Source organism: Canis lupus, chromosome 30 (genome assembly GCF_003254725.2).
Source record: "Canis lupus dingo isolate Sandy chromosome 30, ASM325472v2, whole genome shotgun sequence".
Classification (NCBI taxonomy): domain Eukaryota; kingdom Metazoa; phylum Chordata; class Mammalia; order Carnivora; family Canidae; genus Canis; species Canis lupus.
Genome location: NC_064272.1, coordinates 24382919 through 24397228, shown reverse-complemented (window position 1 = coordinate 24397228; position 14310 = coordinate 24382919). Strand labels below are relative to the sequence as shown.

The 14310-nt window shown below is 39.2% G+C and overlaps 1 protein-coding gene across 1 annotated transcript in view; it reads left to right on the top strand.

Moving 5' to 3' along the window:
• Positions 1-14310, top strand: part of MYO1E (myosin IE) — a 198898-nt gene that overhangs the window by 75508 nt on the left and 109080 nt on the right. Inside the window, 3 exon segments of the mRNA XM_025472640.3 lie at positions 3570-3713; positions 11099-11188; positions 13355-13449. Coding sequence (XP_025328425.1) covers positions 3570-3713; positions 11099-11188; positions 13355-13449 — 329 coding nt within the window.

The following is a 14310-nucleotide window of genomic DNA, read 5'->3' as shown; positions in this document are numbered from 1 at the left end:
AGAGGTCAAGGTTATTTGCCCCACAAATACAACTCATATTCTTGCAATTGTAACACAGTAGTTTGCGGTCTGAAGGTCACATTTGGCCTCTGCTCCCGGAAACATTGTCTAGGATTGTAAAATGTTAACCATTTTCCTGCTGGGTTCCCCACTTGTTGCCTGTCCTCAGCTGTGTTCCAAGGAACACCTCTAGAAAAGTCATGCTATGATCAAACTCTTTTGTCCCCTACAGAAAAACAGAAAACAGTTTTCTGTTTCACTGTGGGGAACTATCAAGCTTGTCTGGGCAACGATGAGAGCTTATGCATCTATGTTCGGTTCCTAGCTTCCCTGCTCAGGTTCTCACCCTGTGCTAGAATTGCCCAGCCCAGCCCTGGCCCAGCCCTGGTCCAGCTTTCATTTACCCATGGGGTGGGCTCTGATCTTGTCCTTGGCAATCCAAACATGTGAGTTTTCCCTCAAAGACTCTGATTGTTCCCACCCTTTCTAGCTCTCTCTCCCTTTACCTCATCTGAATTGATTTTTGGGGGGAGGAAGGGCAGAGATAGGAGGGAAGAGGAAGGAGAAAGTAATAGCAAGGTGGGGAACATTAGAGATGTTACAATCAGAAGACTTTGGACAATTTACAGTTTTTTTCATTAGTAAGAGAGTGAATAATACACAGTATGGGGGATAATTGTGAAGGTTGAATGAGTTCTCATATATCATCACCTGGGAGAAGGAGAGACAGAGAGGTGAAAGAGGGGAAAAGGTATTTGTGACCAACTAGATATAGGAAATGCGTCAAATAAAAAATAACTCCAGTGTTTTAGTCTTTGATGCTAAGGGAAAGTGGTCATTAACAAAGATTATAGGTCTCTTTCATGATGAATTCGGTTCTGGAGACAGTCTATCATTCTGTGGCCATCTTAAACTTAACAGGTGGAAATATCCAGTAAAGTCTCCAGGGAGACAGTGTGAAGAAACAATGATGTTTGAATGAATTCATCATCATAGAGACTTGAGTTCACATCTTGTTTTTGCTGCTTGCTAGTTGGGAAGTCTGTTTCCTTCCATGTAGCATGGGAATGTTAACCCTCTATCATTGAGTTGATTGCAATAATAAAAGCCACCACAAATCAAATGGCTGATTGTTTTGCTTATAGTAACTACTCAGTCTCACTATTGGTTCCTCATCCATTTATAGATAGAGGTCTGAAGGCCCCCAAGGGGGACTCTTTGGCATCGAGGGATATTTGAGACCATGAGAGTTAATGAACTCCACAAAGCCCTGTTTTAATGAGAAATAGTTACCATAAAAAGGACACTGCCTCTGAAATGGGACAGACAGTAATACATCATTCTGCAGCAAGACAGAATCGAGACAGTTAGGTTGGATACCAAGACCAACTGGGGTTACCTTGAGGAGGCAGTTTCTGTGGATCAGTACCAACACATACACTGTGACACAGAGCCCTTCCATTTCTTGTCCTTTGCAGGAATTAAATAACAGCTTGTTAATACCCTTCTGTTTTATTAAACCGTGCTTACATTTTTCAAAGAGAAAATAACATTTTTGGCCTCTTAAGTAGGTGGGTATTTATAAGGGTTAAAAGCAAACATACCTACTGGTTAGTTACTCTGTGGCCCTAATTTTCTAGGCAGAATAATTTCTTGAGTGCCCAGAAAAATAATCAAGGAAAGAAGGGAGGACAGAGAAGGAGAGGAGTTGCCTGGAGTCTTTATCTGGTTGGAAGTAGACTGTGGACATTTGATTGAGATCCAGTGAGTCATGCTGGATGCTTTTTCTCTCTTTCTGCTGTGCCACAAGAGGAAGAAGGTGTGGTGAGGTCTGGGGTAGTTTTGTAGAACTGATGCTGCATGTGGTTCTGCAAAAGCCAAATATATCATATAAAGATGCCCTCTGCAAGGCAGCATGGGTGGCAAGCCTTCCAGAGCCCTTTTCTGGAGCTTCAGCCCATGGCACTGGTATGCCTTTCCTATGGTAACTCTTTCCTGGCTGGTTTTTAAAAACTGTTTTTCCTAGAGCCTCTTACAATTGCTCTTATGAAGGACTCACATATCCTACAGAGAAAACATTACACAATTTCTAAAAGTGGAATTTAAGTGGTATTTATTTTGTTTCCTTCCACCTTCCCTTTATCTCAAAGAACTTCCTTATGACCTTTTCTCATCCTAGTTTTGATGTCTGAGCACGTGGCCTTTCTAGATACCCTTATTACCCTTATTCAGAATTTTTTTCTCCTTCATCTAAATCCCCCAAAGAAAGTGAACTCCTAGGATGGGGGCAGGAGCCAAGTGTCACTCAGGTCAATGCACACCACACATGTGCAGCACATGACATCTCCAGTAGGATGCTTGTAGGCTGTGAAGGCAAGGGAGGATCTTCTAATAACTTGTCATATATCATTTACCATTATCACATATATATTAGATTTTTGCCCTAGTGAGTGTAGACTATAAGGACTATCCTTCCTTGTCTCATCTTTTCTGGCAAATTCAAAATAATTTAGATCCACCTCAAATGGCACCTTCAGGAAGTTGTCTGTCTTTCCTAAGACAAAGAAGTCTTCTGCACTCCTGGAACATCCATTTTATATGAGTTTTCATTTTGATTGTTGCTGATTCATGAATTACTCCTGTCAATATCTAGGTGTCCTTCAATGGACATGAGCTCCCCAAGTGCAGCCACCATGGTGCTCCCATCTGCCTCTAACTCCAGGACTTGCACATAGCTGAACATGTGGGCATTCCACTATAGAAAGGCCAAGTGAAAGGAATTCCTGCAGGCCACAGGGTGTTCAGAGGCCACCTCTGGTGTTAGGTTGTAAATCCAATAAGAAGAAAAGGGCTACAGCTTCATCTCTCCAAGGAGGCTGTGGGACTGGATGAGGTCCTCCTGTCCACAGCATGTTCTGTAATCACATTTAGGCTGTCTTGTCCATTTCCTCATTAATGTAGCAGTGATCAGCCATCAAAGTGTAGCTTATCTTTTGAATCTGGAAGGCCAATATTATGTTGATAGTGATAAATTTATGGAGGGAAAATAATTTAGATGGCTTGAGAAGTTAGGATGAGGTGACCTAGCTGTTGTGTGATACATACTGCTTCTGCTTCTGAGTTTTGTCATATAATTTGCAAAACAAGTCTAGAAAGTTTCTGTTTTATTGCTTATTTTGTTGTTAATTCTACAAAACAATAAGGTTGAAGGAATTATTGGATATCATTAATCATTTATTGTATTATACTCGAAATACTCTTTGGGACTTCGTATGTTATTTTTCCTTAATCCTTACAGCAACTCTATGAAGTGGGTCTTAATTTCTCCCATTTTACAAATGAGAAAAGAGCAGCTTAAGTGACACAGTGAACCTATATGACTCTTCTCCACTTTTCTTAGTTCGTAGATAGCAAAACTGAAATTTGAATTCAGATCTGTTGATAACAAAATCTTTGTTGTGCTCATTCTGCAGCATTTGATATAAGGAATATTTGGGAACTTAGTGGCTTTTTTTTTTTCACCAGGAGAAAATAAACCATCCTAATAATTGTGCATTTTATGTTCACAGGGAAGCAAAGGTGCCTACCGGTACCACTGGCAGAGCCACAATGTTAAACACAGTGGCGTGGATGACATGGTCCTGCTCTCCAAGATCACAGAGAATGCCATCGTGGAGAACCTAAAGAAGAGATACATGGATGACTACATTTTTGTATCCTTTATTAGTTTCTTTAGACTTATTCTGAGATGACCATATCCATAGTAACGTGGCGTATTCCTAACATGAGAAGATCCACTTGAAATTCTGAACTGACACTATGTGCTCAAGTCATTTTCACCATTTCAGAACATGGTTTTGTACTTTTCTGTCCCTTAGTTGAGGTTGTGGGAAGGGCAAAGATGATGCTAAATTATTTGTCTGGAATTTCACGAAATCAGGATGCAGCCAATATTCATCTGTTTCAATCAATGGCACTGAACCTTTGACGTACTTTAGCCACGCACGTGGTGTCTAAAACCTCTGCTGTTCCTAGGGAAAGTCCTGGCCTGCAGAGAATTCTATCAATAGAGCTCCCCAATTACAAAGCAGACAGTTAAGTCCAGACTTAAAAGGTTTTAAAAAGATTGCCTCATGCAAAAAATATGCAATTTTGCCAGTTTTTCTGCATTCTGTGTTTACTAAAGGAAACATGAGAAGTGAAGATCAACTATTGAAAATGCCTGACATTTTTGAGTTGTTCTTTATGTTTCAATTTTAGCTTGCCAGATGCCATTTTTTATGGGGCTTTAAAAAATTCAGAATGGAAATTTGATTCAAATGTGTGTTGACTTCATTATAAACAGAGAACTGTGATATTTGCTTAAGTTCCTACAGGATTCAGTTTTGTTTGGTACAACTATATAAAGATCTCTTAGTGAAATTATTGTAGAATTTTAGATATGCGAAGGTCTGTGCAAATCTATATTGCAGTACCAGAAGGTTTAACTGTGATGCTCTTGTTGACTTCTGAAGGCATGGTATTTCAGAGGACCATTAAAGGTAGTGTCTTTGCAACTGTCATTACATACATTTTAGATTTTAACCCCCAAAGCTTGAAGAGGTATATATAGTTTTAACATCTGTAGCTTCTGTTGTTATTATTTATGCCACTCATTTGACTATGAGTTAAAAGTGCCCATACATATGCAACGATACTTTTGCAGGGACTGCCTTTCTCATCATTCGTGAGTGGGGAGTTCAACACAACAGGATATACTAATACATATATTCAACACATCCAGCAAAACTAATTAACAAAATTATTCCAAGACACTTGGATGGTTCTGACCAGTACTGTGCTGTTTCTTATTTACCAGAGGAAATTTTTACCAAATCTCTGGGTAGTTCAATGCCTAAACCCCTCCTTTTAACTATTAACAGATATGTTTGGATTTGTTAGCTACATTAATAATAGCATCTTGATCTGGGAGGTGACCTACCACCTGCAAATGAAATCTGCCCATTGCCCATTATATAACAAATGTTTTATTGAAATATGGCCATATTCATTCTTTTACTTATTGTCTGTGCCTGCTTGCAAGCTATAAAGCCAGAGGTGAGTAGTTGCCACTGGACCGTAGGACCTAAAATCATTACCTTCAGGCCCTTTAGAGAAAACATTTGCTGATTCCTAGTTATCTGTGCAGAGCTTCCTTTTAATTTAATTGTAGGGAAGCAGTTGTATTCAGTGGTAAATTTTCATTTTATTTGGTCAAAAAAATTAAAATATGCTCACTTTACCTGGGCTTATCACCATGAAAACATTTTAATCCCTTTGATGTGCAAGCCCCATGGCACAGGGGAACTGGCAGGTGATAAGGGTTGGATGCAGGATATGGATTTGGACTACCTGGCTTTGAACCCAACTCTACATGGGCTTGGTGACCTCCTGCAGCTTTTATGCCTTTTGTGATCTGTGTGCCTTGATTCCCTTGCCTGTAAGATGAGAATGATAATAAAATGTCCCACATGAAGCTATTGTAGGGTTAAATGAAATAATGAATGCAGTAAGTAACAGTAAACATTACTTATTATTAGCATATACTAAGGCAAGTGTATAAGTTCCTTCCACATTTCTAAGTTACGTTCCAAAAATTCAATTTTAAAGTTGCTTATTGAAAATTCAAATACATTTTACCATAGAAACTGTTTTAATTGGAGAATTGGTTTATTGACAGGCCCATAAAAGGTGAATTTCCACTGAATATAGTTGAATAAATTTATTGGAATGTTCTTAGAACATGGGTTCAGCTTATTATGTTATTTACATAGAAACACGAGTTTTGAAAAAAACATGTTAGTGGTTATCATCAGCCAGTCCATTGTCCAGCTGGGCAGACTCACTTCTCCCCATAAAGAGGATTTACCCCTAAAACTAAGGACATTCTTTCATTTATCTTCTTAAAAGCAAACGTGTTCATTTAACGTGATTTATAAAACACAGTCAAGGAAGGAGAACACTAACATCATTTAAGATCCCACCATAACCTCTTGGTGTATGTTTTTCAATTTAAACATATACATATATGCATATGTGTGTATGTGTGCTTTTTTGTTAATTTTAACAAAAATGGCATCATCTTGCCTCATATATTTCTTAGTTTCATGCATAATTCTTGGCATGGTGCATTGTATTAAGCATTCATTGAAAATCTGTTGACTATCAAGACTTGCTTTTTATATTCAGACAGCAGAAGTTTCAAATGACTCACACAGAGGGGGCTGATTACGAGCCTTTGAATTAATGCCTTTGAATCAATGGCTGACTAATCGTGTGTTCTACCAAGGAAATGAGTTAGTTGACCACTAATGGCTTCATGTTTTAGAAATCTCTACCCACTCAATACACGAGAAACTCCGCATCCGTGTGCTTTCCATCAAGAGCACAGAGCACCTTTCAGCTTTGAGAAAGCTTGATGATCCTTTTGGATGTTTATGAAATAATACCAAGGGTCTAAATGCAGATCTTTCCCTCTTTTAAGTGATAAAATCCTCTTTAACATTCAGTGCTATGGGAATATTATTACCATAGAATAACATTATTTTAAAGAAGAGGATTTTCCCCCTTTCACTCCTAAGCTTAATAGTTAAGGCAAGAAGAGATTCAATTTCATATTAAGTTATAACATTGCTTACTGCACCTCTTCTACATCTCCTACCAGCACAGTTTCACATTGAAGGTCAGCATTTGGAACAATCAATTGTTAATACATTCAGGATGCATGCACATTTCTTTGTTCTACATTAGGAAAAAAAATCCTCTTAGAAAATGCTAACACTGTTTACCAATAAAACCCTGTAATTTTCAGCTATTTATCCTAAGACAAGGAAGGTTTAATTTACCATCCGTTTTTTTCTTGAATGTTGCCACACTTCTTAAAATTACATTCTAAAATACATGAGGAAAACATTGCAGTATTCGCTCTTGTGCGTGGCAAGACATCATTTATAGCCACTTCGCTGACGAAAATAGTTCCTGTGCAAAGCACTCCAACTTGTTTTTACTCAAAGACCACACTCAAGTGTGTTTGGCATTTTCAGCCCTTGAATTAGTTGAGACTCTTGTGCCTGACCAACCAGGGCCCAAGGCAGTGCAGCTATTTTGAGTGAGGTTTGGCCCCTGGCAGTCAGTTCAAGTGGAGGGGGCAGCTTGCTGCAGTGACATGGGTGTTGGTCTGGTGGCTGGAGTCAGGGGCTCAAGTTCCAGCTTGACCAGTTTCCCCATATGTGACTTCAGGCAAGTCACCTTACCTTCCCGCCCCTCCTAACTGATAAATCCAGGGAAGTCAACTAGATCAGTGTAGGTGGTTTGGGGGAATTCACTGATTATTAAAAAAAATTTTAAGTCAAACCCAACTTTGCTTGTAAGACCATTAAAAACAAACTTACAGAAGTTGTATTACCATCACATTTCATAAAAGGAAGAAAAATTTAATACCCCAGAAGTAGAAAGGAGATAATCTAAGAATAAAGGACAGTCCTTTGTATTGAATACATTGAGCTTTATGAAAAATTCAGGGCATGTTTCTCTTTTTGTCATCCCTGCTGCAGAACAATGAAAACTCATAGATCCACCACAAGCATACAAGAAACAATCAAAGATCTGTTGGGTCTTCTCCTCTGTTTCCTCCTCCATATATTCTATTAGACAAGATGACATGTATTTGTTTTTGTCTGGTTGGTATGCATGTGTATAATATCATAGTCTCATATCTCCATATATTTTGAAAATTGACCTTGGGCCACACCTTCACAGCCAAAGATTACGTGGGTAGAGACAGTTTACCTTCCGATCCTGCCCGAGCAGCTTTTTCCAAAGGCACACTTGAATTAGTAGTAGGGAGTGGGAGTGAGTTATCTGGGAAATAACCCAACCCAGTAGGAGACCTGTGCTTTGCAAAAAGTAGCTGAGGTCTCTGCAGACGTAGCCTGGTGAAAAACAGGGCAGACTGTTAGAGAAATGATTAGGCCAAATTCACACCTGAAATAACTAAAATATGTTTGTTTTCTTCAAATTCTAAATTAATTCTCTTCTCTCAGTTCTTCTGATCTGAGTAAGCGTGTAGTGATTTAGCATGGACAAGAGCTGCATTATTCATCTCAAACCAAACTGTATTTTTCAGGAATCCTCCCAAATAATAATTGACTTCGAGAACCCTACTGGGAGATTGAGGGAATAGTTAATAGTTTTCCCTCTTCTATGAGTCATTGATTCAAGATTGGCTTGCAATAATCTGAAAGAGATTTTTTTCCCCTCTGTCTTTTTATCAGGCCCTTAAATCCTTTAGAATTTATGTGGATGACTTAGTGAAAATCCAGACTTTCTAAGATGTTTTTTTATATAGCAGATTATTAATAGTTAAAATACTGCTTCCTATAAGAGCTCACATGCAGTCTAGTCCATGTTTGTCCGATTGCCAAGGGCTTGGGTAAGAAGCGGTTGGTGGGGAGCTGATAGCTTTGGCTCATGTCCTCCGGCAGCTCTTTCTTCTTTGAGTGCAGTGCTGCTTTGTCTAGGAGAGGTGGCATTCACTGCATTCCCTTTACAGCTAGGGGGAGGCACACCCTCCTCCATGGACAGATCATACTTGGCCAGGTTTATTTTAATCCCGAGGTACATGGAGACCTCAGCAGGGGAGCCTGCTTCTCCCTCTCCTGCCCTCTGGTCTGCTTGTGCTCTGTCAAATAAATAAATAAAATCTTAAAAAAAAAAAAAAAAAAGTGTAGACTCTAGAACCAGACTGCCCGGGTTTGAATCATAGGTCTGCCACTTACTAGCTTGTGATTTTGAGCACGTTTTTTTCTTTTTTTTTAATTTTGAGCAAGTTTTGTTTTCTTTTCAATTATTTTTTCAAGCAAGTTTTAAAATTCCTCTCTGCCTTAGTTTCCTCATAGTAAAAAAAAGAGTAAAAGGGTAATAGGGTTATCATTAGGAGCTTAATTTGTACCCTGTAAGTGTGTGTGTGTATTCGATCAGTGTTCATATTACAAACACTTCCGGAGTCTTGGCTAAAACATCATGGACGTTTCTTATCTGCTTAATAATTTTAATTTCTTTTTTAAAAGATTTTATTTATTTATTTAACACAGAGAGAGTATGCCAGAGAGCACAAGCAGGGGGAACAGTAGAGGGAGAAGGAGAGGAAGAAGCAGACTCCCCTACTGAGCAGGGAGCCCAATGTGGGCTTGATCCCAGGACCCTGAGCCAAAGGCAGACGCTTAACCGACTGAGCCACCCAGATGCCCCTGCTTCATAATTTTAATGATAAATTTACCGATTCTAAATTTCTCCTCAAGAAACAAGACCACTACTAATCTGTCGTTGGCCTCACCTGACTATGGCACTTAGACTTGGCCATTCTTCTGATTCTTCAGTGATTTCCAGTTAGGATTCTGCAGGTCACATGCATTTGCTATTTCTGCCGTGAACTGCCCCCAGGTTAGCACTGGGTGCATCCAGGTGTGCTCTTACAATGGCCCTTTTCTCCTCTCCTGCTCTTTCATGTTCAGCCCTTTCAAGTCTGAAGATCATTCTAGTCAGTGAAAAGGGAAGCAAAATTGCAACCGAATCATTCCATTTTTCACCTTGTCTACATATTAGTTTTCAAATATTAACTGGTCTATCCCATATTTCGCTCATCTGTGTTCAATAATAGTACCAAAGCCATGTCTCAAAGATGTTAACACGTGACAAGACAAGCATCTCGAAGTACATGAATTAAGGAAACTGCTGAGCCTTCTGTACTGTTGATTACATTCTCATGATAAGCCTATAAGTAAGTGCTACTGGACCCCATCATCCTTTAGCCACAGCTTAGAGATGTGACTTGCCCAAGGTCAGAGTCAAAGTGGGCTTTGGGCAACTAGGCAATCTGACTGGATTCCCTTTGCTGCTCTATTTGACACCCAGGTCCTTTATATAAATATATAAATATCCCCTCAGGAGAGGAAATATCACAGTTTTATGTCTTTGACTTCAAATTATCCAAACATTTTGAAATCATTGATTAAAAGAAACAATTTTGAGTATGTGAATTTTGTTGTGTTTGTTCTCTATTTTTTTAAAAGATTATTTATTTATTTATTTGAGAGAGTGAGAGGGAGTACAGAAGGAGAGGGAGAGGGAGGAAACAGACTCCCCGCTGAGCAGGGAGCTCGACGTGGGGCTCAATCATGACCTGAGCGGAAGGCAGTTCTTTAACCGACTGAGCCACCCAGGTGCCCCCCTCTCTTTTTAAGTAATTGTTTTCTTCTATGAGAAGAGGGAGCTTAACGATTCTAATTTGTTCACAGCTGTATTCCCAGTATCCAGGACAGTGCCTGGCATGTTGTGGACACCCAATTCAAACTAGTTGATTACTGAAAAAATGGAAATACTTTTTATGTTATAATAATACTTCACTTATTGGCGCACGTTAAAATGTGTTGTATAAAACAGTTAAGACTCAGTGTGAATGCTTTCTCTTCTGGAAGGCCTTCCTGGATTCCCCATGCAGAAATAATACCTTCTTTCCCTAAATCTGATCTGTGTGGGTTTGTGATTTTCTGCTCCAAATAATGTCTTACAGATATAACTCAGTTCCTCATAGCTTCTAAGGAGTAGAACTATTTAGTTCATCTTGTATCCCTCTATTTGTTCAATGAGTAAGTGAATACATTTTTAGTATACCTAAGAGATATGCAAGTTTCCAGGAAAAAATATTATTTGAGAAAAGGAATGATAACTGCTCTTTTCAGTCCTAGGTCATTTCTATTTTGGGTTGTTTTGCTTTTTCCTAGCCATACGTGTCAGTTAAAAGGGTGTGCTTCAAATCACTTAAAATAATGATTTCTTTTTGTAGCACCTTGGTAATTAAGCTCATTACTCTTCCTGGAGAGGAACAAAACCTGAGCTAGTTGGTAATTGCTTTTGTCTTTATTTATAATCTTTTAGAACACAAGTATCTGAGTTTTTGTTTGAACAGTCATTATGAATTCTTGATAACATCTGGTTACTTAATTTGAAAAATGTGTAGCTATGAAGATTAATGCTGGACCTTAACTGGATATAAATTCAGACATATATAGGATCCGTATTAATCTCAGTCAACCCTTTCAAGCAGATGCCATATTTTGGGGAAAAGGAAATTGAAATGTACCAAGGAGCGGTAAGTTATATGCCACATAAATTACTGTAGTGTTTGGGGCTTTTATGATGCATGGGTAATTTTTCTTTAAGTTGGCAATACATTTGCATTTTCTTGTTGTGAATTATTTATTGGGGAAGCTCAAGTAGGTGACATTGTTTGATTTTTAATGATGTGCTGCTCTTTAGAATGCAGCTCAGAAAAGCATAGGACAGAACATTATATGCAAAATTAGTATATGTACTATATATACAAAATATTATATACAAAATTAGGATGTAGGACCTACAGCTTGGTGGCCAGGAGCGATTCCTCCTTCCCCGCAAGCCACAAAATTCTAAAGACTGAAAAATCAGTAATGGGTAAAAAATAAATAGGGCAATGAGAACCATTCCCTCCAAATCAGAACCTTAGTTAAGCTGTGGCTATGAATGGAACATGAAAAATGAATCTTTTCATTACTTCTTTATTAATGTAACTCTGGTCCCTATTCAGATCCAGTTCTGTAGCCACTTTAGTTGTATGATAAAAATAGAAACTGTAAATCTAATGAATATATTTCATTACATGGTTCAGCACTTCGCCAGGACTCCGCTCCTCTGCATCTTTTCCCTTCCTTCCTCTGCAGCAGAAGCACGAGAGCGTTCATTAATCCTGACCCCTGGAAAACAAACAAAAGGGAGCCCACACAAATTCATCAGTTGAAGTGGAAGGCAATTTACCCAGAGCAAGAGCCCACCCCATTGTTGCCAGATGAATGGTGCTGGTAGCTGGAGCCCAAGGAGGCTGCCACGCGAAAGACCTTTGATAATGCTGCCTTTATGGGAGCCCAGCACAAGGGAAACACTGTCAGCAGAGGCGAGGCCCTGCCCTGGCGCCCTGAGCAGTGGGGCCCCGGGGCAGCAGGCACGGAGCTGGTTCCACATCCTCAATGACAGCCAAGGCCAAGGCAGGGTGCTGGAAGTGCTGTGCATTCATATTGTTTCTCTCCAGTTCTCTGAAAATTGTCACTCAAGTCCCTTTTAGGCCATTTATCTCTTAAAAAGTTCTCTTTAAAGAAATAGCCTCGAGTTTTAAGAAACAGATTTAACTGCTAGTGGAAGAGTATTGTAAAATATAGATATTTACTGAGTGCTAGGTCCTGTGTTACGCTACAGCAAAAATAAAATGGCCCTGGTTGCTGACTGTGTCCGGCCCCATTTCACAGATAAGCAAAGTAAGGCTCAGAGAAGTTAAGTACTCCAATTGATTGAGTGTGGGACAATATTATCCCAACTTTAGAGATGGGACCAGGGAAGGATCAATCTAAATGGCTTCTCACTGGATCCACCATGTTCTTCACTCTTTGATGTTAGGTACTCTTAAGTGTAAGGCACATTTTTTCTTCAGCTTTATACCACACGAAGTCTTCTTAATTTTTGGTAATTTTTGAGGTAGAGGTATTAAACTTCAAGAAATTGAGAAAAGTAGGGCCGAAGTCATCCTGACACAACAATTTTATTGGCGAATCTGTATTCAGACCAGACATAGCTAAGATAGCTCATGAGACTAAAGCACCAGGAGAATAGCTTGGCGTGGTAGGATTTCCACACACACCCCCCCCTCCACCCCCACCTATGAAGATGAAACAAACTGGTCAAACCAGTTTATCCATTTAAAGAACTACACCTCTTGCCCTCTTCTTAGGGAATATTTTTAAGTTTTCTCCTCATTTATAGACAGTTTCACTTCATTTCCTCTGGGGTTCCAACATGTCAGACTTACCTCTTAGAAACACATTATGTGGAAGTTTAGAAGTCTAGTAAAAGTCAGATCTAGGTTTTTAGTAGGCCTCTCTTTAAGACCTGTTGCCCAGATGTCTTCAGAAACGTTTAGAAATGGAATGTCATGTGCAGAGGCGTGTTGGGTGGAAGGGTGTGGTGCTGGAGTATCTGAAGACATGGTTCACGTCTGAAGGCTGAATCACACACACTTGCCTACAGAGGAGTCCTTCCCAAACCCATCTTCATTTTGTTAGTCCTGATGACCTAGACAAGCTTATGAATTCTTGTGTTACACAACGCTTAAGATGGGAACGGCACAGTGGCAGATTCATTTCTAAGACCAACAAAAGAAATGTGATGTGTTGCTCTATCTGACCATGGTTTTACTTTTGTTTTGTTTTGTTTTGTTTTTTTGCTTCTCTAGGCACAGTATGAAAACCCACCACATATCTATGCTCTTGCAGATAATATGTACAGAAACATGATCATTGACAGAGAGAACCAGTGTGTCATCATCAGGTATGGGAAAGAGCCTTATTAGGAAGAGAGGGGGTGAGACCAGGCCAGAGTTAGCATTCATGGTCAAGGAACAGTGCTTTTTCTGTAGCTGCTGGTGTCAGAGCCTGGTTAACGTACCTGAGTAACAAGCAAGCTGTCTGCCTTGTCCTAGTTTATTTTATAATTCTGAATCATAAAAGCTTTGTGCTTCTATGGGGTTGTGGTTTATACTTCTGTTGCTTAAAGCATTAAGGCTCGAGGGCTCTAACCTGACCTCTCTCTGATGGGCCCTGAACTAATATAAAACATCTCCCCTCTCATTTTGACTGTACCATGGCTTCATTGAATTGAAGATCCTTTATGTCATAAGTAGAGTAAGTATGCTTCACTATTGTGTCAGCTGGAGTCCTTTCCCCTAGGTTCCTCTTTTTCCTTTCCTTAATAATTTAGTACTTCATGTTTGAACTTTTTTAGTATACTTTGTCATTTGCTTTTAATCTCCTGAGGGCATCACTGGCAAACACCAGCCTTAGGTGTCTGTGGCTACATCTCAAAATCCTTTTAACCTGAGCCAACTCTTGAGTCTTTGCTGGGTTTAAGCACTTTTACAATTTTGTTTACTATTGTGAACATTCCAAACATACAGAAAGTATAAGGATCCATATCTCCATGACTTTGAATTTGACAGTTGTTAATGTTCTATCATATTTGCATTCATCTTTTTCTTCCTTTTTTTTTTTAATGGAAGCACTTTTGAAAATTTTTAAGTTCAGGATATTTACAAACAGGCAAAATGAGAAAGAGTCTTATAATATAAGCTCCTGTGGGTCTGTCACTCAGCTTGTCCAAATATTACTATATGGCCAATCCTCTGTACCTGGT